General features: G+C 45.4%; 1 protein-coding gene across 1 annotated transcript in view; it reads left to right on the top strand.

The window, feature by feature from the left end:
- Positions 1-1,164: 1,164 nt before the first annotated feature.
- Positions 1,165-25,745, top strand: part of LOC147085604 (NACHT, LRR and PYD domains-containing protein 3-like) — a 62,620-nt gene continuing 38,039 nt past the window's right edge. Inside the window, exons 1-4 of the mRNA XM_085979151.1 lie at positions 1,165-2,005; positions 4,539-4,705; positions 19,071-19,242; positions 19,344-19,409. Of these exons, the coding sequence (XP_085835277.1) occupies positions 1,693-2,005; positions 4,539-4,705; positions 19,071-19,242; positions 19,344-19,409 (718 nt within the window). The 5' untranslated portion in view covers positions 1,165-1,692. The remainder of the gene's footprint in view (positions 2,006-4,538; positions 4,706-19,070; positions 19,243-19,343; positions 19,410-25,745) is intronic.

A 25,745-nucleotide genomic window follows, 5' to 3' on the forward strand; every position in this document is an offset into this window, starting at 1 on the left:
TCCTGCACTCGAACCCTCTTGCTACGAAGGCCAACATACCATTTGCCGCCTTAACCGCCTGCTGCACCTGCATGCTTACCTTCAGCGACTGGTGCACAAGAACACCCAGGTCTCTTTGCACTTCCCCCCTCCCAATCTATTGCCATTCAAAGAATAATCTGCCTTCTAGTTTTTGCCACCAAAGTGGATAACATCACATTTATCCACATTATAGTGCATTTGCCATGTTTCTGCCCAATCACCCAACCTGTCCAAATCATCCTGGAGTTTCACGACATCCTCCTCACAGCTTACCCTCCCACCCAGCTTTGTGTCGTCTGCAAATTTGGAGATATTACATCCAATTCCCTTGTCCTGATCATTAATATATATTGTGAATAGCTGGGGTCCTAGGACCGATCCCTGCGGTACCCCACTAGTCACTGCCTGCCACTCGGAAAACGACCTGTTTATTCCAACTCTTTGCTTTCTGTCCGCCAACCAGTTCTCTATCCAAGTCAATACCTTGCCCCCAATCCCATGTGCCTTAATTTTGCACACTCTGCACTTCTCTGCATTAAATTTCACCTGCCATGTGTCTGCCCATTTCACCAGTGTCTCTATTTCCTCCTGAGGTCTTCTGCTATCCTCCTCACGGTTTACGACTTTTCTGAGATTATGTCACCGACAAACTTTTAACTTATGCCCTATATACCTAAGTCCATGTCACTGAAATATATCAAAAAGAGCAGTGGTCCTAATCCCGACCCCTGGGGACACTGTAAACTTCCCTCCAGTGTGAACAATATCGGTTCACAACTACTGTCTGTTTTCTGTCCCTTCGCCAATTTAGTATCCACGCTTCCACTGCTCCTTTAATATCATTGGCTCCAATTTTGTTAACCAGTCTATTATGAGGTACTTTATCAAAGGCCTTCTGAAAGTTCATATACAGAACATCAACTGCACCACCTTCATCAACCCTCTCCTATTTCATCCATTGGCTCATTCAAGTCAGCCAGGTTTGATTTGCCTTTAAATAAAATCCATTTTGTCTGTCGCTAATTAACCCATGTTCTTCCAAGTAACGGTTAATTGTGTTTCGGAAATAACACCGATGTTAAGCTGAGTCGCCTGTAGTTATTTGGTTCATCGCACGCTCCTTTTTTGAACAGGGAAGTAACGTTTGCAGCCCTCCCGTCCTCTGGCACCTTTCCCATATCCAAGGATTGGAAGATTGTGGCAGAGCGGGTGACATTTCTACTTTGAGCCCTGTCAACCGTTTTAGTTCATCGTCCTAATCGATGTATATCCTGTCCAATTTCTCTACCACCTCCTCCTTTACTGTACGATTGGCAGCATCCTCCTTTAGTGAATACGGATGCAGAGTGTTAATTTAGTACCTCAGTCATGTCCTCTGCTTCCACAAGATGGTTGCCTTTTTGGTCCTTAATCGGCCCCACCTTTCCTTGGACTATTCTTTCACTATATGTTTATAAAAGGCGTTAGTGTTCCCTATTATGTTACCACTAATCATTTCTCACACATTCTCCTTGCCCCTCTGTTGCTGTTGTGTGTTTATTCCACTAGTGGCAGCGTTAGTGAAACAGCAAAGTACTGAATTTTACAAAGACTCAAACTGGTACTGAATTAACGGAATCGCTTTGACATTTCCACAGTGGGGAAAGGAAAGGCCGCTGATTGATAGTTTCAATGGCCGCACGTGCGCGGGCTCACACACGAATGGAGAATTATGATTGTAAAACCGCAGTCACATTCACCAGTTGTATATTCATGGTGTTTTCTGAGATCCCAGAGCTACCAGCTGCTGTACTGATGGGGGAGGAGGGACTTGATATCATGTTAACAAGGCAACGTTCTTCTCATTTTAATATTTCCCTCAAACCCTCCATTAATATTATATTTGTTACAGAGCATCAGAGCCTGGGAACGCCTGTCACCACCATGGCTGAAGGTCCAGACAGGGGAGAAGATCCAACATCTTCAAGAATGAGAATGGACACAGGTAGGTTCACAAAACTCTGTAAAATACAATTTCTGTCCTGACAAAAGGTCCAGATCTATTGCCTGAACCTGCAGCTCTCTCAGGTCGAGGGAACAGGACAGAGACTGAGTACAAAGAGGGGATTGAGTGACCATCTAGAGGGACACTGCAGTCACAGGTGGAGGGAGCCCCTGAGTACTGGAACTGTCCAATAGATACCTGGTATTGGGGACTGTAAGGTGGAGAGAGACAGTGACTCAGGATCGTATTCTTGAGCAAACAGTGTGGCCCAGAGAGCAGGAGACCACCCAGCGGGGTGAGAGTGAGTGGCAGGTGGGGTACAGGAATGGGAGAGCGGGACTGGTGGCAGATTGTATAGTCGGGGGAACAAACAACCTCTTCTGCGCCCCTGAGCAGCTCCTGAATGGTTAGTTACCTCCCTGTGCCGAGGGAAGAACATCCACCGGTGGGACCACCTCTGGGAAGGAAAGGAGAGCAGAAAATAGCCACGGTCAGAGCCAGTAACACGGATAGAAATACATTTTATAGAGGGACTATTGAGACTGAGGCACTAAACTAAGAAACCAGGCCTCAAGCTGTTGATCTCCGGATTGTTTACCACTGGGCTGCTTAAGACGGGTAATATGAGGCAGGTCAATGTGCGGCTGAGGGCTGGAGCAGGAGGGAAGTGTTCACGTTCTTGGGGCACTAGGGTGAGTTCAGTGAGAGGGGAAGGGACGGCCGCGATCTGTACCGACCAACATTAATGGTTTTACAGAAAAGATGAATGGAGCAGTGGGAGGGTATCTGGATGTGACTGGAGAGTGGGAAATAACTGGATCTCAGACTAGAGAGAGGAATTAATAAAAATGCTGGAGTTGCAACAGAAGATTGAAGAAAAAGGTATTAGCAAGAAAAAGGAAAGAGGACTTGAAATAGTGAGTGACAAATTCACTTGAAACGGGGACAAGTCAACATTCCAAGTGTTGGAGCTAGTATTGAGTTGTGTGTGAGTGAACAAATCATTCCAAACATTCAGAAACATGAGATGTGATCTAGTATCTATAAGACAGGGCCTTGGTTTTCACAGGACTCAGAGGGAGGTGTTCCTGGTGATAACATTTTGAGGACACCAGTATTAATAAAACATTCTATGACAACGCAGCAACAACAAGAACAAACTGGGGTTTATATAGCGCCTTTAAACCTCTCGAGGTGCTTCACAAGAGTGTGACCAATCAAAATTTGACACCAAGTCACAAGGAGATATTAGGACAGGTAAAGTTTTTAAGGAATGCCTGAAAGGAGGAGAGCGAGGCAGAGAGGTTTAGAAGGTAAGGGTGTTCCAGGGAGCAATGCTAAGATGGAATCCATATGTACACAGTGCAGCAATAGGAAGGAAGATAGCCCAATTCTCAGTGGGTTTTACAGTTCAGCGAGCTGTGGAGGTGAGAGAGGTGGGACTGGGGAAACTAGCTCTGACGGATGCAATTTGGGGTAGATACAAAATATTTCCTCAACTTTCTAAAAATGATGGTGGAAGTGAAGTTTTGATGTACTAGAGGAGGATGTGGGCCCACAGTTAGACATCACTGTAGAGAAGGATTTGGATCTGAGTAAAATAGCCGAGGTGGAGAAGTCACTGGGCTCAGAGATAATGCACCCCAGACTGTTAGAGGAAGTCAGAGCGGAGATAGGAGGGACTGAGCACAGCATTTCAACCCAGGTTTAATTTCAAAAATATACAGGTGGACTGAAGGAGCGCAAGTGATTCTGTTCTAATGTGGAGAGAGGATCAACCTGGTAACCAGAGACCATTGTGTAGAAACTCCTCAAATCTGTTAATCCAGGTCGAATTAGCGAGCATTTAGCGATAAAGATGATGATGCGGTCTTTGCTTCTCTAAAGTGTAGAGTCCACATTCTTAGCCTATCTTGATAACTAAGGTGCTTTATACTGGGAATTAGTCTAATGTCCCTCCTCTGCAACAGGTTCAAAGCCTAAATACCACCCACCTTATGTGGGGACTATAACTGGACACAGTATTCCAAGTGAAGCCTTTACCAAGGTCTTGTACTAGGACAGAATAGGTCGTCTTATACCCTACTGTCCTATGAATGCCCCAATACCCCCTTTGTTCTAGCTATCAATTCACGGCATTGCTCCTGTACCTTTAGAGATGTATCTACCAGAATACCTGGATCTTCCTTTCTCCCCCTTATTTAATGCCATGAAGGGTGTATGAATGTTGAGCACTCGCACTGCCCACAGGCATAACACGGCACTTATCCAAGCTAAACACCATTTGCCAGTCATGTGCCCAATCTCCCAACACATTAAGATGTAGTTTTGTGGAGCCGTGACTATACAGGTTGATGGAATTTTGTACATGTGGTGTATGTGGGTTATCGGAAGGTGTTTGATAATGTGGCTCACCAGAAGGTGTTTGATAATGTGGCTCACAGGAAGCTGTCGCCGTTTGGTATATGATGAAATGTAGCCGCCTGGGTAGAATGTGGATAATGTGTTTAGTTTTCTCCATTTGTGTTCACAGATCCGAACTCTACAATCACTGAGTTCTTGACAAAGTGTGACGATTACCAGCTGTTCCAGTTCACGAAATTCTACTGGGACAGACTGGAACAGGCGATTGAAGGAGGGGTGGACGGACTGAGCTCGTTGTTAACACTCAAGAGGCATTTCAGTGGACAAGAACATCGGGTAAGTGGGAGGGACACAGAATGAGTCTGGATTATCCAAACATCACAGAACTGACAGGATATCAGATCTTAGAATCACAGAATGTTACTGAAGAGAAACTCGTCAAATAGGAACTAAATAGATAAACTGAAAATATTGTGAATCTGAAACAATGATATGAAGAGGTGAAAATACCCAGCGGCTCCGTCAGTATCTGTACAAAGGACAGGGGAACGGTTCGGGTAGAACTTCTTTGTGGACTGAAAACAAAGGGAACAGTTTAAGTGGGACTGGGAAAAGGAGAGGCAACAGACAGGAATTACAGGGAATGTCATGAGTTTACTGACCTGGAAACTACTTAAAGTAAATTAAGGAACCGGGAGATGACAACAATCATCGGTGGAGTAAATGAGAGGTTTTTCAAGAACAAAAACAAAATGGGAAAATGGTTCAAATGTCTGAGACACGAACAGGAAAACTAAACCCAAAGAATGAGGATTGAAAACCCGAGGCTGTGCAGGTTTTTCCTCCCCCTGCATCACCGGGAGTCAATTCCAACTTCGGCAGACTCAGCACTGGCGGTAGAACCTGTCGTGGAGAGTCACTCCCCGGGACAGCACTTCAGGAAATTACAGCAAGCAGCCTGTACTGTTCTGACAGTTACCTGTAATGGAATAGAACTAAATGGAAATGATAATCGGGTAGGGTATAATGGACAGTCGACCTGCTACCAACTTTCCAAGTTGGTAATCTAGGAAACTTACACTCATCCCAACCTCCTGCTCACTACCCATTACTGTTAATATCCCACCTAGTCTAATCCCAACCTCCTGCTCACTACCCATTACTGTTAATATCCCACCTAGTCTAATCCCAACCTCCTGCTCACTACCCATTACTGTTAATATCCACCTAGTCTAATCCCAACCTCCTGCTCACTGCCCATTACCGTTAATGTGCCACCTAGTCTAATCCCAACCTCCTGCTCACTGCCCGTTACTGTTAATATCCCACCTAGTCTAATCCCAACCTCCTGCTCACTGCCCATTGCCGTTAATATCCCACCTAGTCTAATCCCAACCTCCTGCTCACTACCCATTACTGTTAATATCCCACCTAGTCTAATCCCAACCTCCTGCTCACTGCCCATTGCCGTTAATATCCCACCTAGTCTAATCCCAACCTCCTGCTCACTACCCATTACCGTTAATATCCCACCTAGTCTAATCCCAACCTCCTGCTCACTGCCCATTACTGTTAATATTCCACCTAGTCTAATCCCAACCTCCTGCTCACTACCGTTAATATCCCACCTAGTCTAATCCCAACCTCCTGCTCACTGCCCATTACTGTTAATATCCCACCTAGTCTAATCCCAACCTCTTGCTCACTGCCCATTACCGTTAATATCCCACCCAGTCTAATCCCAACCTGCTGCTCACTGCCCATTACTGTTAATATCCCACCTAGTCTAATCCCAACCTCCTGCTCACTGCCCATTACTGTTAATATCCCACCTAGTCTAATCCCAACCTCCTGCTCACTGCCCATTACTGTTAATATCCCCCCTAGTCTAATCCCAACCTCCTGCTCACTGCCCATTACTGTTAATATCCCACCTAGTCTAATCCCAACCTCCTGCTCACTACCGTTAATATCCCACCTAGTCTAATCCCAACCTCCTGCTCACTGCAGATTACTGTTAATATCCCACCTAGTCTAATCCCAACCTCCTGCTCACTACCCATTACTGTTAATATCCCACCTAGTCTAATCCCAACCTCCTGCTCACTGCCCATTACTGTTAATATCCCACCTAGTCTAATCCCAACCTCCTGCTCACTGCCCATTACTGTTAATATCCCACCTAGTCTAATCCCAACCTCCTGCTCACTACCGTTAATATCCCACCTAGTCTAATCCCAACCCCCTGCTCACTGCCCATTACCGTTAATATCCCCCCTAGTCTAATCCCAACCTCCTGCTCACTGCCCATTACTGTTAATATCCCACCTAGTCTAATCCCAACCTCCTGCTCACTGCCCATTACTGTTAATATCCCACCTAGTCTAATCCCAACCTCCTGCTCACTGCCCATTACTGTTAATATCCCACCTAGTCTAATCCCAACCTCCTGCTCACTGCCCATTACTGTTAATATCCCACCTAGTCTAATCCCAACCTCCTGCTCACTGCCCATTACTGTTAATATCCCACCTAGTCTAATCCCAACCTCCTGCTCACTGCCCATTACTGTTAATATCCCACCTAGTCTAATCCCAACCTCCTGCTCACTACCCATTACCATTAATATCCCACGTAGTCTAATCCCAACCTCTTGCTCACTACCCATTACTGTTAATATCCCACCTAGTCTAATCCCAACCTCCTGCTCACTACCCATTACCATTAATATCCCACCTAGTCTAATCCCAACCTCCTGCTCACTGCCCATTACTGTTAATATCCCACCTAGTCTAATCCCAACCTCCTGCTCACTGCCCATTACTGTTAATATCCCACCTAGTCTAATCCCAACCTCCTGCTCACTGCCCATTACTGTTAATATCCCACCTAGTCTAATCCCAACCTCCTGCTCACTGCCCATTACTGTTAATATCCCACCTAGTCTAATCCCAACCTCCTGCTCACTGCCCATTACTGTTAATATCCCACCTAGTCTAATCCCAACCTCCTGCTCACTACCCATTACCATTAATATCCCACGTAGTCTAATCCCAACCTCTTGCTCACTACCCATTACTGTTAATATCCCACCTAGTCTAATCCCAACCTCCTGCTCACTGCCCATTACTGTTAATATCCCACCTAGTCTAATCCCAACCTCCTGCTCACTGCCCATTACTGTTAATATCCCACCTAGTCTAATCCCAACCTCCTGCTCACTACCCATTACCATTAATATCCCACGTAGTCTAATCCCAACCTCTTGCTCACTACCCATTACTGTTAATATCCCACCTAGTCTAATCCCAACCTCCTGCTCACTACCCATTACCATTAATATCCCACCTAGTCTAATCCCAACCTCCTGCTCACTGCCCATTACTGTTAATATCCCACCTAGTCTAATCCCAACCTCCTGCTCACTACCCATTACTGTTAATATCCCACCTAGTCTAATCCCAACCTCCTGCTCACTGCCCATTACCGTTAATATCCCACCTAGTCTAATCCCAACCTCCTGCTCACTGCCCATTACTGTTATTATCCCACCTAGTCTAATCCCAACCTCCTGCTCACTACCCATTACTGTTAATATCCCACCTAGTCTAATCCCAACCTCCTGTTGACCACATTAAGGTTAGTATCCCAGTCAGTCCAGGTGCAATCTTCTGTTCACTCCCCATACTCCAACATTCCTTTCTATCCACGCAGCAATAGAAAGATTTTAGTAAATAAATGTCCAGTTGCTTCTACCATAGCTTGTGGGATTGAATTCTGCTTTCTAACCACCGCATGTGTAATTACATTTATCAACCTTCACCCCAATTTTTTGCCCAGGGGGCACATATTTAGGCTAATTCAATCAGTGGAAACTATCAGTAACTATTTATTTGATCAGAACTCCTCACTTAACCTGCTCACCTCTAGTGGAATGAGCCCAACGTTCTCAAATCGCACTCTCTAATTTCCCCATGTTCCCCCTGGGGAGTGACGTCCCACACCAAGAGCACAGGGGCAGGTAATTACAGACTGAGAAATCTCAATTTCCTCATGTTCCCCCTGGGGAGTGACGTCCCACACCAAGAGCACAGGGGCAGGTAATTACAGACTGAGAAATCTGGATTGAGATTTCTCAGTCTGTAATTACCAGCCCCTGTGCTCTTGGTGTGGGACGTCACTCCCCAGGGGGAACATGAGGAAATTGAAATTACTGAGTCTGTCATTTTCCATCCGCTCACTTTAATGGTTTGGTTTCTGCACCATTTTGTTCAAGGACTGGGTGACTGGGGGATGAAATAGTGGTAGTTTCATATTTTTGCAATAGGCCAGATTTTGCGGTAGAAATAACGGTGGGGCTAGCAGCGCTCACTGTTATTAAAGTGTTAATTGGACAGTAACTTCCAGTGACCGCACATGCGGAGATAAACAGGAAAATCGGGAAGGTCCTGTCCGAGTTGCCCTGTTGTTCAGCAAGCTGCGCGAGGATGGTGTCTCGCCGAGTGACTCGCCATTGAAATGGAACGGCGTAAAATTACTGTACTTACCTGATAGATACACAGGAAACTCACCAGGAAACGTCAGGACTTGCCTATTCCAGTGTAATTATTTGTTTAACGGCGTGATCAGTCTTAACTGATGCCAGACAACCTCTCTTGCACTGAAAATTAACCTTTACACCTGTGGAGTCTCATTCCTTCAGATTTTAATCATTGTTGGAGCTGTACAAACAAAAATTCAATAATGTTGGTACCTTTTCTTTGTCACTTTTTTCGTTCCCTCTGAACATAAGATAAGAAATAATAGCAGGAGCCCATTTATCCCTTCGAGTCTGCTCTGCCATTCGATGAGATCATGGCTGATCATCCACATTCAGTACCCTGTCCCTGCCTTCTCCCCATATCCCTTGATCCCTTTAGCCTTAAGAAATATATCCAACTCCTTCTTGAATATATTTAATGAATTGGCCTCAACTGCCTTCTGTGGCAGAGAATTCCACAGGTTCACCACTCTGGGTGAAGAAATTCCTCCTGATCTCTGTCCTAAATGGCTTACCCCTTATCTTTAGACTGTGACCCCTGGTTCTGGACTCCCCGGCCATCGGGAACATCCTTCCTGCATCTAGTCTGTCCAGTATTGTCAGAATTTTATAAGTTTCAATGAGATCCCCTCTCATTCTTCTAAACTCCAGCGAGTATAAGCCTAATTGAACCAATCTCTCTTCATACATCATTCCTGCCATCCCAAGTATCAGTCTGGTGAATCTTTGCTGCACTCCTTCCATTGCAAGAATATCCTTCCTCAGATAAGGCGACCAAAACTACACACAATACTCAAGATGTGGTCTCACCAAGGCCCTGTACAAATGCTGCAAGACATTCTTGCTCCTGTACTCTAATCCTCTCCCTACGAAGGCCAACATGCGCGATGCTGAGAGGCTCGTGGATAGCACGTTTAGCGAGTTGTTCACGCCTCAGGGTAGGGCAGCACAGGGGGTGACCATCAGGCGGAGCAACAAAGGCAGGCAGGTAGTGCAGGGAACCCCTGCGGACATCCCCCTTTCAAACAAGTATACCGCTTTGGATACTGTTGAGGGGGATGACTCACCAGGGGAAGGCAGCAGCAGCCAACTTCCTGGCACTGGGGGTGCTCCTGCTGCCCAGGAAGGGGGGAAAAAGAGTGGGAGAGCAATAGTGGTAGGGGATTCTATAGTAAGGGGAACAGATAGGCGTTTCTGTGGCCGTAGACGTGAATCCAGGATGGTTTGTTGCCTCCCTGGTGCCAGGGTCAAGGATGTCACTGAGCGGCTGCAGGGCATTCTGGAGGGGGAGGGTGAACAGCCAGTGGTCGTGGTCCACATTGGTACCAACGACATAGGTAAAAAGAGGGATGAGGTCCTGCATCAAGAATTTAGGGAGCTAGGTAACAGATTAAAGAGCAGGACCTCAAAGGTTGTAATCTCTGGATTACTCCCAGTGCCACGTGCTAGTAAGTATAGGAATGGGAGGATAGAGCAGATGAATGCGTGGCTAAAGAGTTGGTGTAGGGGGGAGGGTTTTACTTTCCTGGATCACTGGGCCTGCTTCTGGGAAAGGTGGGACTTGTACAAGTCAGACGGGTTGCACCTGAACCAGAGCGGGACAAATATCCTTGCGGGGAGGTTTGCTAGCACTGTTGGGGGGGGTTTAAACTAACTTGGCAGGGGGATGGGATACAGAGGGGAGCTGAAATAGGGGGGGATGTGCTGCCAATTATAGAGAAAAAAACAAGTCAGCTTGGTAGACAGGGCAAATATATGAGGGCAAGGCTGGATGGCATCTATTTTAATGCAAGGAGTCTTGCAAATAAGGTGGATGAACTGAAGGTGTTGATAAACACATGGGAGTATGATATTGTTGCTATCACGGAGACATGGTTGAGGGAAGGGCAAGACTGGCAGCTCAATATTCCGGGGTACAGAATCTTCAGGCAAGACAGAGGGGGAGGTATAAGAGGAGGGGGTGTCGCAATATTAATTAAGGAGTCTATTACTGCAGTAAGGAGGGATGATATATTAGCAGTGTCCTCTAATGAGGCCATATGGGTGGAGCTTAAAAACAAAAAGGGGGCAAGCACTTTGCTGGGAGTGTACTATAGGCCTCCAAACAGTCAGGGGGAGATAGAGGAACAGATATGTAGGCAAATCTCAGAGAAATGTGCAAATAATAGGGTAATAATGGGGGATTTCAACTTCCCCAATATTAACTGGGATAGTCAGAGTGTGAAAGGCTCAGAGGGTGTAGAATTCTTAAAGTGCATCCAGGAGAGCTTTTTGAGCCAGCATGTAGAAAGTCCTACAAGAGAGGGGGCGGTACTGGACCTAATTCTAGGGAATGTGGCCGGCCAAGTGGAGAAAGTGCTAGTAGGTGAGCACTTTGGTGATAGTGACCATAATATGGTAAGATTTAAGGTGGTCATGGAAAAGGACAGGGATGGGCCGGAAATAAAGGTTCTAAATTGGGGGAAGGCCGATTTTAATAGGATAAGGCAGGATCTGGCCAAAATGGACTGGGATCAGCTACTTATGGGAAAATCCGCATCGGAGCAATGGGAGGCTTTCAGAAGGGAGATTGAGATCATACAATGGCAACATGTTCCCGCAAAGGTCAAGGGTGGTTCCAAAAACCACAGGGAACCTTGGATGTCAGGGGATATACGAGAATGGATTAGGAAAAAAAGGAGGGCTTTTGGTAGATACAAAAGGCTAAAGACGGAGGAAGCCCTAGAGGAGTACAAAAAGTGCAGGGGGATACTTAAAAAAGAAATTAGGAGATCAGGGAGGGGCCATGAAATAACACTGGCGAGCAAAATAAAGGAAAATCCGAAGATGTTTTATAAGTATATTAAGGGTAAGAGGATAACTAGGGAAAAAATAGGGCCCATTTGGGACAAAAGTGGCAATCTGTGTGTGGAGCCGGAAGATGTAGGAGGGGTTCTAAATGAATTTTTTGCATCTGTTTTCACTATGGAGAAGGACGATGTAGACATAGAAATAGGGCGGGGGGACTGTGATATGCTCGAACATATTAACATCGAGAGGGAGGAGGTATTGGCGGTTTTAGCTGGCCTAAAAATGGATAAATCCCCAGGCCCGGATGAAATGTATCCCAGGCTGCTGTGTGAGGCAAAGGAGGAGATTGCGGGGGCTCTAACACATATATTCAGGACCTCTCTGGCCACAGGGGATGTGCCAGAGGACTGGAGAACCGCTAATGTAGTACCATTATTCAAGAAGGGTAGTAGGGAAAAACCGGGGAACTACAGGCCAGTGAGCCGAACTACAGGCCAGTGAGCCTAACATCAGTGGTAGGAAAATTATTGGAAAAAATCCTGAGGGACAAAATTTGTCTCCACTTGGGGAGGCAAGGATTAATCAGGGATAGTCAACATGGCTTTGTCAAGGGAAGATCATGTCTGACTAATTTGATTGAATTTTTTGAGGGGGTGACTAGGTGTGTGGATGAGGGTAACGCAGTGGATGTGGTATACATGGATTTCAGTAAGGCCTTCGATAAAGTCCCGCACAGGAGACTGGTCAAGAAGGTAAGAGCCCATGGAATCCAGGGTGCCTTGGCACATTGGATACAAAACTGGCTTAGTGGCAGAAGGCAGAGGGTGATGGTCGAAGGTTGTTTTTGTGACTGGAAGCCTGTGGCCAGTGGGGTACCACAGGGATCGGTGCTGGTTCCCTTGCTGTTTGTGGTCTACATTAATGACTTGGATATGAATGTAAAGGGTATGATCAGTAAGTTCGCGGATGATACAAAAATTGGTAGGGTGGTAAATAGCGAGGAGGGTAGCCTCAGTCTGCAGGACGATATAGATGGGTTGGTCAGATGGGCGGAACAGTGGCAAATGGAATTTAACCCGGAAAAGTGCGAGGTGATGCACTTTGGGGGGACTAACAAGGCAAAGGAATACACAATGAATGGAAAGACCCTAGGCAAGACGGAGGGTCAGAGGGATCTGGGTGTGCAAGTACACAGATCCCTGAAGGCGGCGGAACAGGTGGATAAGGTGGTAAAAAAGGCATATGGGATACTTGCCTTCATTAGCCGAGGCATTGAATATAAGAGCAAGGAGGTTATGATGGAGCTGTATAAAACACTGGTTAGGCCACAGCTGGAATACTGTGTGCAGTTCTGGTCGCCACACTACAGGAAGGATGTGATCGCGTTAGAGAGGGTGCAGAGGAGGTTCACCAGGATGTTACCAGGGCTGGAGCGCTTCAGCTATGAAGAGAGACTGGGCAGATTGGGTTTGTTTTCCTTGGAGCAGAGGAGGCTGAGGGGGGACATGATTGAGGTGTACAAAATTATGAGGGGCATAGATAGGATGGATGCTGAGGAGCTTTTTCCCTTAGTAGAGGGGTCAATAACTAGGGGGCATAGATTCAAGGTAAAGGGCGGGAGGTTTAGAGGGGATTTGAGAAAGAACTTTTTCACCCAGAGGGTGGTTGGAGTCTGGAACTCACTGCCTGAAAGGGTTGTGGAGGCAGAAACCCTCACAACATTTAAGAAGCATTTGGATGTGCACTTGAAATGCCATAGCATACAAGGCTACGGACCAAATGCTGGAATATGGGATTAGATTAGACAGGGCTTGATGGCCGGCGCGGACACGATGGGCCGAAGGGCCTCTATCCGTGCTGTATTACTCTATGACTCTATGACTAGCATACCACTTGCCTTCTTAAACACTGGCTGCACCTGCATGCTTACCTTCCGCGACTGGTGCACAAGGACACCCAGGTCATGTTGCACTTCCCCTTTTCTCAATCTATTGCCGTTCAGATAATCTGTCTTCCTGTTTTTGCCACCAAAGTGGATAACCTTTCATTCATCCACATTGGGCAGATGCATGGCAAATGCAGAATAATCACACAACCTGTCCAAATCATAATGGATTATCTGTGCATCTTCCTCACAGCACACACGCCCACCCAGCTTTGTGTCATCTGCAAACTTGGAGATATTACATCTAGCTCCCTCGTCCAGATCATTAACATATATTGTGAATAGCTGGGGTCCTAGGACCGATCCCTGTGGTACCCCACTAGTCCCTGCCTGCCACTTGGAAAAAGACACATTTATTCCAACACTTTGTTCCTGTCTGCCAACCAGTTCTCTATACAAGTCAGTACCTTACCCCCAATCCCAAGTGCCTTAACTTTGCACGCTAATCTCTTATGCGGGACCTTATCGAAAACCTTCTGAAAGTCCAAATATACTGCATCCACTGGTTCTCCCTTATCTATTCTACCAGTTACATCCTCAAAAAATTCCAGTAGATTAGTCAAGCATGATTTACCGTTTGTAAATCCATGTTGACTTTGTCCGATCCCGTCACTGTTTTCTAAGTGCTCTGCTATTACATCTTTTATAATGGACTCTAGCATTTTCCCCACTACCGATGTCCGGCTTACCGGTCTATAAGTCCCCATTTTCTCTCTACCACCTTTTTTAAATAGTGGGGTTACATTAGCTACCCTCCAATCCATGGGAACTGTTCCAGAGCCTATAGAATTTTGGAAGATGACCAGCAATGCATCTACTATTTCTAGGGCCACTTCCTTAAGTACCTTAGGATGTAGATTTATCAGCCTTCAATCCCATCAATTTCCCTAACACCATTTCCCTACAAATGCTGATTTAATTCAATTCCTCCCTCTCATTAGACCCTATGTTCCCCGACATATCGGAGTTTATTTGTGTCCTCCTTTGTGAAGACAGAACCAAAGTATGTATTGAATTGGTCAGCCATTTCTTTGTTCCCCATTATAAATTCCCCTGATTCTGACTGCAAGGGACCTACACTTGACTTCACCAATCATTTTTTCTTCACATATCTATAGAAGCTTTTACAGTCAGTTTTTATGTTCCCTGCAAGCTTACTTTCATATTCTATCTTCCCCCTCTTAATTAATCCCTTTGTCCTCCTTTGCTGAATCCTAAACTGCTCCCAATCCTCAGGTTTGCAGCTCTTTCTGGCCAATTTATATGCCCTCTCCTTGGATCTTATGCTATCCCTAATTTCCCACGGTTGAGTCACCTTTTTTGTTTTATTTTTATGCCAAAAAGGGATGAACAAATTCTGTAGTTCATCCATGCGGTCTTTGAATGTTTGCTATTGCCTATCCACCATCAACCCTTTAAGTAACATTCCCCAATCCATCCTAGCCAACTGACACCTCATACCATCATAGTTTCCTTTATTTAAATTCAGGACCTTAGTCTCTGAGTCAACTACTTCACACTCAATCTTAATGAAGATTTACCCTGTCAAGCCCTGTAAGAACGTTGTATGTTTCAGTGAGAAGCATTCTGAATCCAATCTTTCTTTCCCTCTCTTTATTTCACTTCCTGAATGTGATTTGACATTGCATTCTATATTCTAACTAAGACTTCCTGGTTCAGACTTTGCGTAAGGATTCTTTAAGTTGATTGGTTATGGAAACATAGTCGCTTCTCCTGTTCCCTCTGTAGAGGGCGCTGGGTGTTTTGGCTCTAATTTACACTGAGGATGAAGGAACGGCGATACATGTTCAAGTCAGGATCGTATGTTACTTGAAGTGGAACTTGGAGGTGGTGGAGTTTCCATGCGGATGCTGCTCTTGTCCTAGGTGGCAGAGGGCGCGGGTTTGAGAGGTGCTGTCAAAGAAGCCTTGGCGAACTGCTGCAGTTCTTTCTGTAAACAGCACACACTGCAGTGATGGTGCACCGTTGGTGGAGGGATTGGATGTTTAAGGTGGTGGGTGGGCTGCTGATGAAGCGTATTTCTCTGTCCTGGATTGCGGGGAGCTTCTTGAGTGTTGTTGCAGCAGCATCTATCCAGGCAAGTGGCGAGTTTTCCATCACACGCCGCAGTTGTACCTATAGGTGCAGGAGAGGCTCCTGGGTGGCCGGGAGTTGAGCCACTCGCCACAGAATACCCAGCCTCTTACCTGCTCTAGCAGCCACGAGTTTTTTGTGGCTAGTCAATGGTAGGGATTTGACGATGGCAATGCCAGTGAATGACAAAGGGACATGGTTGGACTCTCCTGTGAGAGATGGGCATTGCCTGTCACTTGTGGGGTGCAAATGTTACTTGCCACTTGTCTGCCCAAGTCTAGATTTTGTCCAGGACTTGCTGCATTCGAGCACAGGCTGCTTCATTATCTGACTAATTGAAAATGGAGCTGAACACTGCAATCATCAGAGAACATCCCCACTCTTGGCTTTATGATGGAGGGAAGGTAATTGGCAAAGCAGCTGAAGTGGTTAGTCCAAAGACTCTGCCCCGAGGAACTCCTGCAGTGATGTCCTGGTGCTGAGACGATGCTCCAATAACCACACTCCATGGTGTCACACACGTCGAACACTGTCCCGAGGATCTCCTGCAGTGATGTCCTGGTGCTGAGACGATGCACCAATAACCACACTCCATGGTGCCACACACGACGAACACTGCCCCGAGGATCTCCTGCAGTGATGTCCTGGTGCTGAGACGATTCTCCTCCAATAACCACACTCCATGGTGCCACACATGTCGAACACTGCCCCGAGGAGCTCCTGCAGTGATGTCCTGGTGCTGAGACGATGCTCCAATAACCACACTCCATGGTGCCACACACGACGAACACTGCCCCGAGGAACTCCTGCAGTGATGTCCTGGTGCTGAGACGATGCTCCAATAACCACACTCCATGGTGCCACACACGACGAACACTGCCCCGAGGATCTCCTGCAGTGATGTCCTGGTGCTGAGACGATTCTCCTCCAATAACCACACTCCATGGTGCCACACATGTCGAACACTGCCCCGAGGAGCTCCTGCAGTGATGTCCTGGTGCTGAGACGATTCTCCTCCAATAACCACACTCCATGGTGCCACACATGTCGAACACTGTCCCGAGGAGCTCCTGCAGTGATGTCCTGGTGCTGAGACGATTCTCCTCCAATAACCACACTCCATGGTGCCACACACGTCGAACACTGCCCCGAGGAGCTCCTGCAGTGATGTCCTGGTGCTGAGATGATTCTCCAATAACCACACTCCATGGTGTTGAACACTGTCCCGAGGATCTCCTGCAGTGATGTCCGGGTGCTGAGACGATTCACCTCCAATAACCACACTCCATGGTGCCACACATGTCGAACACTGCCCCGAGGAGCTCCTGCAGTGATGTCCTGGTGCTGAGATGATTCTCCTCCAATAACCACACTCCATGGTGCCACACATGTCGAACACTGCCTTGATGTCAAGCACAGTCACTGTCACCTCACAGCTGGAATTCAGTTCTTTGGTCCTTTGTTTGGAGTCGATTGGTCCTGGTGGAACTCAAATTGAGCCTCGGTGAGCAGCTTATTTGTGACGAAGTGCTGCTTGATAGCAGTGTTTATAACTCCTTCCAACACTTTGATGATTTGCGAGCAGGCTGATAGGGCGGTAATTGATCGGGTTGGATTTGTCCTGCTCTTTGTGAACAGGACATACCTGGACAACTCTTTACATTGTCGGGCAGATTCCAGTGATGTGGATATACTGGAACAACTTCACTAGATGTGCGGTTAGTTCCAAAGCACAGATCTTCAACACCACAGCCAGAATATTGACGGGACCTTTAGCATTTGCTGTGCCCAGTTCATTCATTTGTTTCTTGATACTGAAATGCGGGGGAACTCTGCACTAAATCTCACACCACCTGTACATTCTGGAACTTTTGTCACCTTTAGTGCTTCCTCCAAGTTGTGTTCAAAATGGAGGAGCACTGATTCATCGGCTGAGGGAGGGCGGTAGGTGGTAATCAGCAGGAGGTTTCCTTGCCCATGTTTGACCTGAAGGCATGAGATTTCCTTGGCTCTGGAGTCAATGTTAATGACACGAAGGACACTTGCATCTGAGGGTACATCACTGCGCCCCACCACTGGTGGGTCTGTCCTGTCCGATGACTGCTGATGGAGGTACCTGGGACTTTGCCTAATAACTATGATTTTAAATGTATCACTACGTCACACAGTTGCTTGACTAATGTGTGGTCCACTTCTCCCTACTTGGCACCAGTCCCCAGGAATTAGTGAGGAGGGATTGGCAGGGTTGACTGAGCTGGGTGTTCCTGCGCCGTGTCCGAATCCAATGCAGAAGCCGAGCGGTCCGCCCAGTTTTATTCTTCTGTATCCTTCTTTCAAGAGGCTTTCTAGGCCATTTCAGAGGCCATCACATTGGTGAAGGACTGGAGTCACGTATAGACCAGGTGTAAAGGGCATTGGGTTTTACGACAATCTTTACTAATATCAGCTTTTTGTTTTGAAATGTTTCAAATTTGAATTCAAATTCATGAAACGTCCACGATGATATTTGGACCGTTATCTCAGGATTACTTGTCCAGTAACATAACCAACAGGCTATCGTTCTCGACGTCTCATCATCTCTGTGTCCATTGTCTGATTGCACCTCTGTGAAGTACCTTTCGACGCTTTCTTTTCTGCATTAAAGGTGTTATATAAATGTAATCTTTGATGATGAAAGTCCTGACTACACCAACCCCATTGCTGGATATCTGTTCCCGGTTACCGAGGTTTCATACCGGCAGCGGATGTGTAAAATAACGGGTGTCGGACATTTCAATTACCGGGGGGGAAAGCGATTAGATTTTTCATTATTTTTATTGGTCGATTCTCCAGCCCTACACCAACAGTGATTGTTTCGGTTAGTCAGTGTAATTTCTCAGGCAGTTTTCTAGCTGTTTCTTTCACTTCAGATTTGTTCCTTCCCTGCCACTAGAGTTCTGACTCGCTGCTTTTTTATTTCTCAGGAAATCACAAAGTGCAGCAGCAGGAAAAACTGAGAGAAAGGAGTCTATCATATTGTCAGTCAGTAATCTGATGTCATGTTGGACACTGAAGGACAGAGACAAATAATCACGTTAAAACTGCTGCAGCTTCTCAGTGATTCCTCACTCTCCGAGAACTATAATTCATCAAATTTCTTTGCCATTAATGACTGAATCAAGATGTTTACAGAATATTCAGCCCATGTTCAGAATGGATCAGAACCCGGCACAGTGACTGCTTCCTGTGCTCAACAACTGGGAGATCCCATCACTGAGCAGATCCTTTCCTTCTCATTCTCGGTGTTTATATTTCACTCAGCTCCTCAATTCATTCATTACTATTCTTTACAGGAAGTCACTGAGCTCGCAGAGAAGGGAAACCAGGCAGACAGTTCCAAACTTCTCCTAACTCTGGTGATGGAGAAAGGCTCTCGGGCCCGAAGGGTGATGTGGGAATCCTTTGTGAAAATGCGCCATGGGGTACCAAAGCTGGACAAAATACTGAAAGAAATACAGGAACTTGGTACGGTAAAATCACACGCTGAATTCAATTTCACATTCAAACAGGATTTTACTATAATATTACACAGATCTGATTTCATGAACGCTAATTGATTTAAACAGGTTCTGAACCATTTGATTACATGAACATCGCACGAGGTTTATCCGAAGTACCCAGTCACCTGAGAGGTAAGTGATGAAATGGAGGTTTCAAACTGTTTATTTCACTATAGAATCCAAATATTTGACTGGAGCTGATTTGTTTAAATGTTGTCAGAATCTGTGAATGAGAAGGTCCAAGGCTCAGGGAATAGGATTGAACATTATTTGGATTCGTGATTAATCCACAAAAGTTCTGCATAGATTCAATTTACAAATAAAGCCGATTTTTGAATTATTGGTAAATTTGCAGGTCTTGTATGCTCCAGTTAATCCAACTGCACATTGCCTACACCTGGCAGGATCCTGATACACTGTGAAACCCCATACACACCTGGCAGGATCCTGATACACTGTGAAACCCCATACACACCTGGCAGGATCCTGATACACTGTGAATCCCCACACACACCTGGCAGGATCCTGATACACTGCGAAATCCCCCACACACCTGGCAGGATCCCGATACACTGAGAAACCCCATACACACCTGGCAGGATCCTGATACACTGTGGAACCATATACACACTTGGCAGGATCCTGATACACTGAAACACCATACACACCTGCAGGATCCTGATACACTGTGGTACTGAAATAAAGAATAGATTTGCTTTTCTAATCTAGGCTTTATTAACTTAAAAATCCAGTAGCACATCTTCAACACCCAGTCCCAACTAAAGGCTGGAAAGAACTGAATTTAAGATGGCCACCACAAATCACATGACATCAACTACCAATGAGATTACAGGATATATCCCAAGGCAGGAAACAAACAACCAATCACAATACTTCTTACTAAACATAGAATAATCACCACATTCGCCCCTCCTTTTAAAATATACTCCAACCTAAATAACCTTTACAATTTATAATTAATTATTTACAACTAAAACTATGCACAGACAAAATAAAACTATTCAACATGACACAATACTAAGTGAGCAACAACAAATAGTAACATTGCACATAAGTATTAAGTATCTCTTAACTAAAACAATATAATATAATATTTCAACAATTTTAAAACATTACTATCAATTTAAAAGTCCATTTTCAATCGGTCGACCGGATATCTTGTTCGTGTCGACCTTCTCAACCTTGGTGAAATTCCTTGCCCTCCCACACCAGGAGACACAGAAGTATCTTCTGCAGGAAGGCTATCCATATCCCGATTTTCAACGGTTTCCGGATTAGAAATCCCATCAGGAGGTAAACTGGGACGGTCATGAACATCCATCGAGGGCTGACTAATAGAAGTATAATTATCTGCAGTCGGATTGGAAATATTCGTAGTATCTGTAACAGCATCCACATTATCTGAATCATGACTATTGTTAATATCCTCAGAAGAGGGCTGGCCACCACAAGGAGCCAAGTCTTTAATTGAAACGGTACTTTCTTTCCCATCTTCGAATCGAATATGAGCATATTGGGAATTTGCCTCCAACAGCTCCACCTCCTCCACTAAAGGATCATATTTTGACAATCTAACATGGCGTCGAAGCAGCACAGGTCCCTGCATAGTAAGCCATGAAGGTACCGAATATCCCGTAGTAGATCTCCGCGGATAGTTAAAGAGCCTTTCATGGGGGGTCACATTAGTAGCCGTTGAAAGCAATGATCTAATGGAATGCAGGGCATCAGGCAGTACCATTTCCCACTGTGTATTCTTAAGGTTCCGGGATGTCAAAGCCAACATAACTGCCTTCCAGATCACCCCATTGTATCGTTCGCACTGTCCATTACCCTGGGGATTATACGGGGTAGTTCTGCTAGTAGAAATTCCCCGACTCTGAAGGTATTCCTTCAACTGGGAAGACATAAAAGAACTTCCCTGATCCGAAGGGATATACGCAGGCATCCCAAAGATGACAAAAAGTTGAGTCAGACATTTGATAACTGTAGCAGCTGATACATCTGCGCAAGGAAAAGCAAAAGGGAACCTTGAAAACTCATCCACAACAGTAAATATATATCAGTTTTGAGTAGTTGAAGGAAGAGGCCCCTTGAAATCGACGCTCAAACGTTCAAAAGGAGAAGTAGCCTTTATAAGATGAACTCGTTGAGGCTTAAAGAAATTCGGTTTACACCGAGCACAGATAGAACATGATGAAGTCATCCGCTTGATGTCTTCAACTGAAAAGGGCAAATTCTTACTGTGTACGAAGTGTATCATCCTCGTAACCCCAGGATGGCATAAGGCATTGTGAAGATTAATAAGCGTATCTCCGTGAATCACAGAACAATAAGCCCTCGACAGCGCATCAGCAGCAACATTGTCCTTCCCCGGACGATAAACTATATCAAAATGGTAACATGCCAACTCAATCCTCCACCTCATTTTATCATTCTTAATCTTTCCAAAATGTTTGACATCAAACATAAAGGACACCGACTTTTGATCAGTTACCAACGTAAAATGTCGCCCCGATAAATAATGTCTCCATTTACACAGTGCTTCTACTATTGCATACGCCTCTTTCTCTATTGAAGAATGCCTTTTTTCACTATTGTTCAAGGTACGTGAGAAAAAGGCCACAGGTCTTCCATTTTGGTTCAGAGTAGCCCCAATTGCAAAATCAGAAGCGTCCGTCTCAATCACAAAAGGAACCTGCTCATCAATAGAATGCACAACTGCTCCAAGGATATCCTTTTTAAAATTATCAAAACACGTCCTGGCCTCCCATGATAGAGGCTATGTCGTAACCCAAATAAGAGGCCGGATCTTCTGTGAAAAATTTGCAATCCAATTAGAATAGTAAGAAAACAGTCCAACAACTCGTTGCAAAGCCTTCCAATTAGTAGGACAAGGTAAATCAATCAATGGTCGCAGACGTTCTGGGTCTGGTTTAATCTTGTTTCCCGAGATAATGTACCCCAGTAGATTTACCTCAGTGGTCGAAAAGGTACACTTCTCTTTATTGAAAGTTAAACCAACTTTTTCCGCAGCTTGAAGGAATCTTTCTAAATTAGAATCATGCTCCACCCTTGATTTGCCACACACCGTGATGTCATCTAAATATGAAAAGGTGTCAGAGAGAGAGTTATCACTTATAAAAGCATCCATTGCCCGTTGAAAACAAGCAACACCATTAGTAACACCAAATGGTATTCGGCAAAACTGATACAGCTTTCCACCAGCCTCAAAGGCCGTATATGGTTGATCCTTCTTAACAATAGGAATCTGATGATAAGCACTCTTTAGGGCAATAGTGCTAAAAACCTTATACTGAGATACTTTATTGATAAGCTCATCAATCTTAGGCAAAGGGTACGCATCTAATTGAGTATACATATTAATAGTTTGGGAATAGTCTATCACCATTCGTTTCTTATGTCTCTCGTTAGTCGTGACAACTACCTGTGCTTGCCAAGGCGAACAACTAGGTTCAATGATTCCTTCCAATAAGAGACGTTGAACTTCAGAATTAATAAATTCTCTATCCTGACTGCTATACCTTCTTGACTTGGTAGCAATTGGCTTACAATCCGGCATCAAATTGGAAAAAAGTGATAATGGAGAAATGGAGAAAGAGGTTAATCCACAAATAGATAAAGGTGGCTTAGTCCCTCCAAATGAAAGACTGAGACTCTCGTGTAACTGAAGCACATCATGACCAATCAAAATATCCGCACAGAGATTAGGCAAAACAGATAGGCGTATATCAGTATACGTATTACCTAGAAGAATCAATTTCACAAGGCAACAACCAGCTACTTGTGAAGTGAGAGTCGTCTGAGCCATACACACCTGATAGGAAACAGGCGAAATTTTCAAATGCTTCTCCTTTGCAAACTGAAGACTTATAAAACTCTCAGTACTGCCCGTATCTATAAGGGCCTTCACTTCCAACCCATTAACTTGGGCCGTAACTATAGCTTTGTTTAGGCCATGAGCAAATGCAGCAGAAATTGATGCAATAAACACCCTATCTAAAGGCTGAATAATCACAGAGGAGGTAATTGAACCTGATGATTTACACACACGTGCGTAATGACCTCTCTTGCCACATTTACTACACACAGCCTCCCGAGCAGGACACTTCAGACGAGGGTGCCGGACGTTCCCACAAAAATAACACTTCTGAATCCTAGAGGCAACAGCCGCTGAAGTAGAAACTGTTTCAGAATCTAGTAAACCACTCCTATTAAGTCCACATAATTCCTTTTCATCCGGAACTGCCGAAACCACAGTCACAGGCTGATTAAAAAGAGCATAAGAATCTGAACTTCTCTGAGCCACATCCAATGTAGAAGCTTGCTCAAAAGCACTCTTAAGGTCCAAAGTCTTATTTTCTAACAGCCGCTGACAAATTGATCTAGACAGTAATCCATTAATAAAAGCATCCCGTACCGATTCTTCCTTATATTCTTCAGCCGTCACGGCCTTATAATTACAGTTAACACTAAGGCACCGAAGTGTTTGTAAATAAGTATCCAAAGATTCTCCCACCTGCTGCCTACGGGCAGATAGAAGGTGACGTGCAAATACCTCATTCTTTGGTTTAACAAAAATCTTTTCCAATGTAGAAATAGCCACTTCGTAAGTTTTACAGTCCAAAATATACTTATACACATCCGGAGCAATGTAGTTGATCAGCATATTCAGCTTATTTAGAGACTCTTGATCCAACACGCCCAAAAAGTTTTTAAATGTACATTACCAATGTTTCCATTTATCATCCACTCCTGCAGAATTAGGGTCAGCATTGAATCGTTCTGGTTGAAGATATCGCTCCATTCTGACATAAAGTTAATAAATTGAAATAAAGAATAGATTTGCCTTTCTAATCTAGGCTTTATTAACTTAAAAATCCAGTAGCACATCTTCAACACCCAGTCCCAACTAAAGGCTGGAAAGAACTGAATTTAAGATGGCCACCACAAATCACATGACATCAACTACCAATGAGATTACAGCATATATCCCAAGGCAGGAAACAAACAACCAATCACAATATTTCTTACTAAACATAAAGAATAATCACCACAGGAACCATATACACACCTGGCAGGATCCTGATACACTCTGAAACCCCACACACACCTGGCAGGATCCCGATACACTGTGAAACCCCATACACATCTGGCAGGATCGTGATACACTGTTAAACCCCATACACACCTGGCAGGATCCTGATACACGGTGAAACCCCACACACACCAGGCAGGATCCTGATACACTGTGAAACCCCATACACACCTGGCAGGATCCTGATACAGTGTGAAACCCCATACACACCTGGCAGGATCCTGATACACTGTGAAACCCCATACACACCTGGCAGGATCCTGATACACTGTGAAACCCCACACACACCTGGCAGGATCCCGATACACTGTGAAACCCCACACACACCTGGCAGGATCCTGATAGACTGTGAAACCCCATACACACCTGGCAGGATCCTGATACACTGTGAAACCCCATACACACCTGGCAGGATCCTAATACACTGTGAAACCCCATACACACCTGGCAGGATCCTGATACACTGTGAAACCCCATACACACCTGGCAGGATCCTGATCCACTGAAACCCCTTACACACCTGGCAGGATCCTGATACACTGTGAAACCCCATACACACCTGGCAGGATCCTAATACACTGTGAAACCCCATACACACCTGGCAGGATCCTGATACACTGTGAAACCCCATACACACCTGGCAGGATCCTGATCCACTGAAACCCCATACACACCTGGCAGGATCCTGATACACTGTGAAACCCCATACACACCTGGCAGGATCCTGATACACTGTGAAACCCCATACACACCTAGCAGGATCCTGATACACTGTGAAACCCCATACACACCAGGCAGGATCCTGATACACTGTGAAACCCCATACACACCTGGCAGGATCCTGATACACTGTGAAACCCCATACACACCTGGCAGGATCCTGATACACGGTGAAACCCCATACACACCTGGCAGGATCCTGATACACTGTGAAACCCCATACACACCTGGCAGGATCCTGATACACTGTGAAACCCCATACACACCTGGCAGGATCCTGATACACGGTGAAACCCCATACACACCTGGCAGGATCCTGATACACTGTGAAACCCCATACACACCTGGCAGGATCCTGATACACGGTGAAACCCCATACACACCTGGCAGGATCCTGATACACTGTGAAACCCCATACACACCTGGCAGGATCCCAATACACTGTGAAACCCCATACACACCTGGCAGGATCCCGATACACACCTGGCAGGATCCCGATACACTGTGAAACCCCATACACACCTGGCAGGATCCTGATACACTGTGAAACCCCATACACACCTGGCAGGATCCTGATACACTGCGAAACCCCACACACACCTGGCAGGATC

The sequence above is a fragment of the Somniosus microcephalus genome, unplaced genomic scaffold (genome assembly GCF_052327205.1).
Source record: "Somniosus microcephalus isolate GS21.2 unplaced genomic scaffold, FLI_Smic_1.0 unresolved_chr8, whole genome shotgun sequence".
Taxonomy (NCBI): Eukaryota; Metazoa; Chordata; class Chondrichthyes; order Squaliformes; family Somniosidae; genus Somniosus; species Somniosus microcephalus.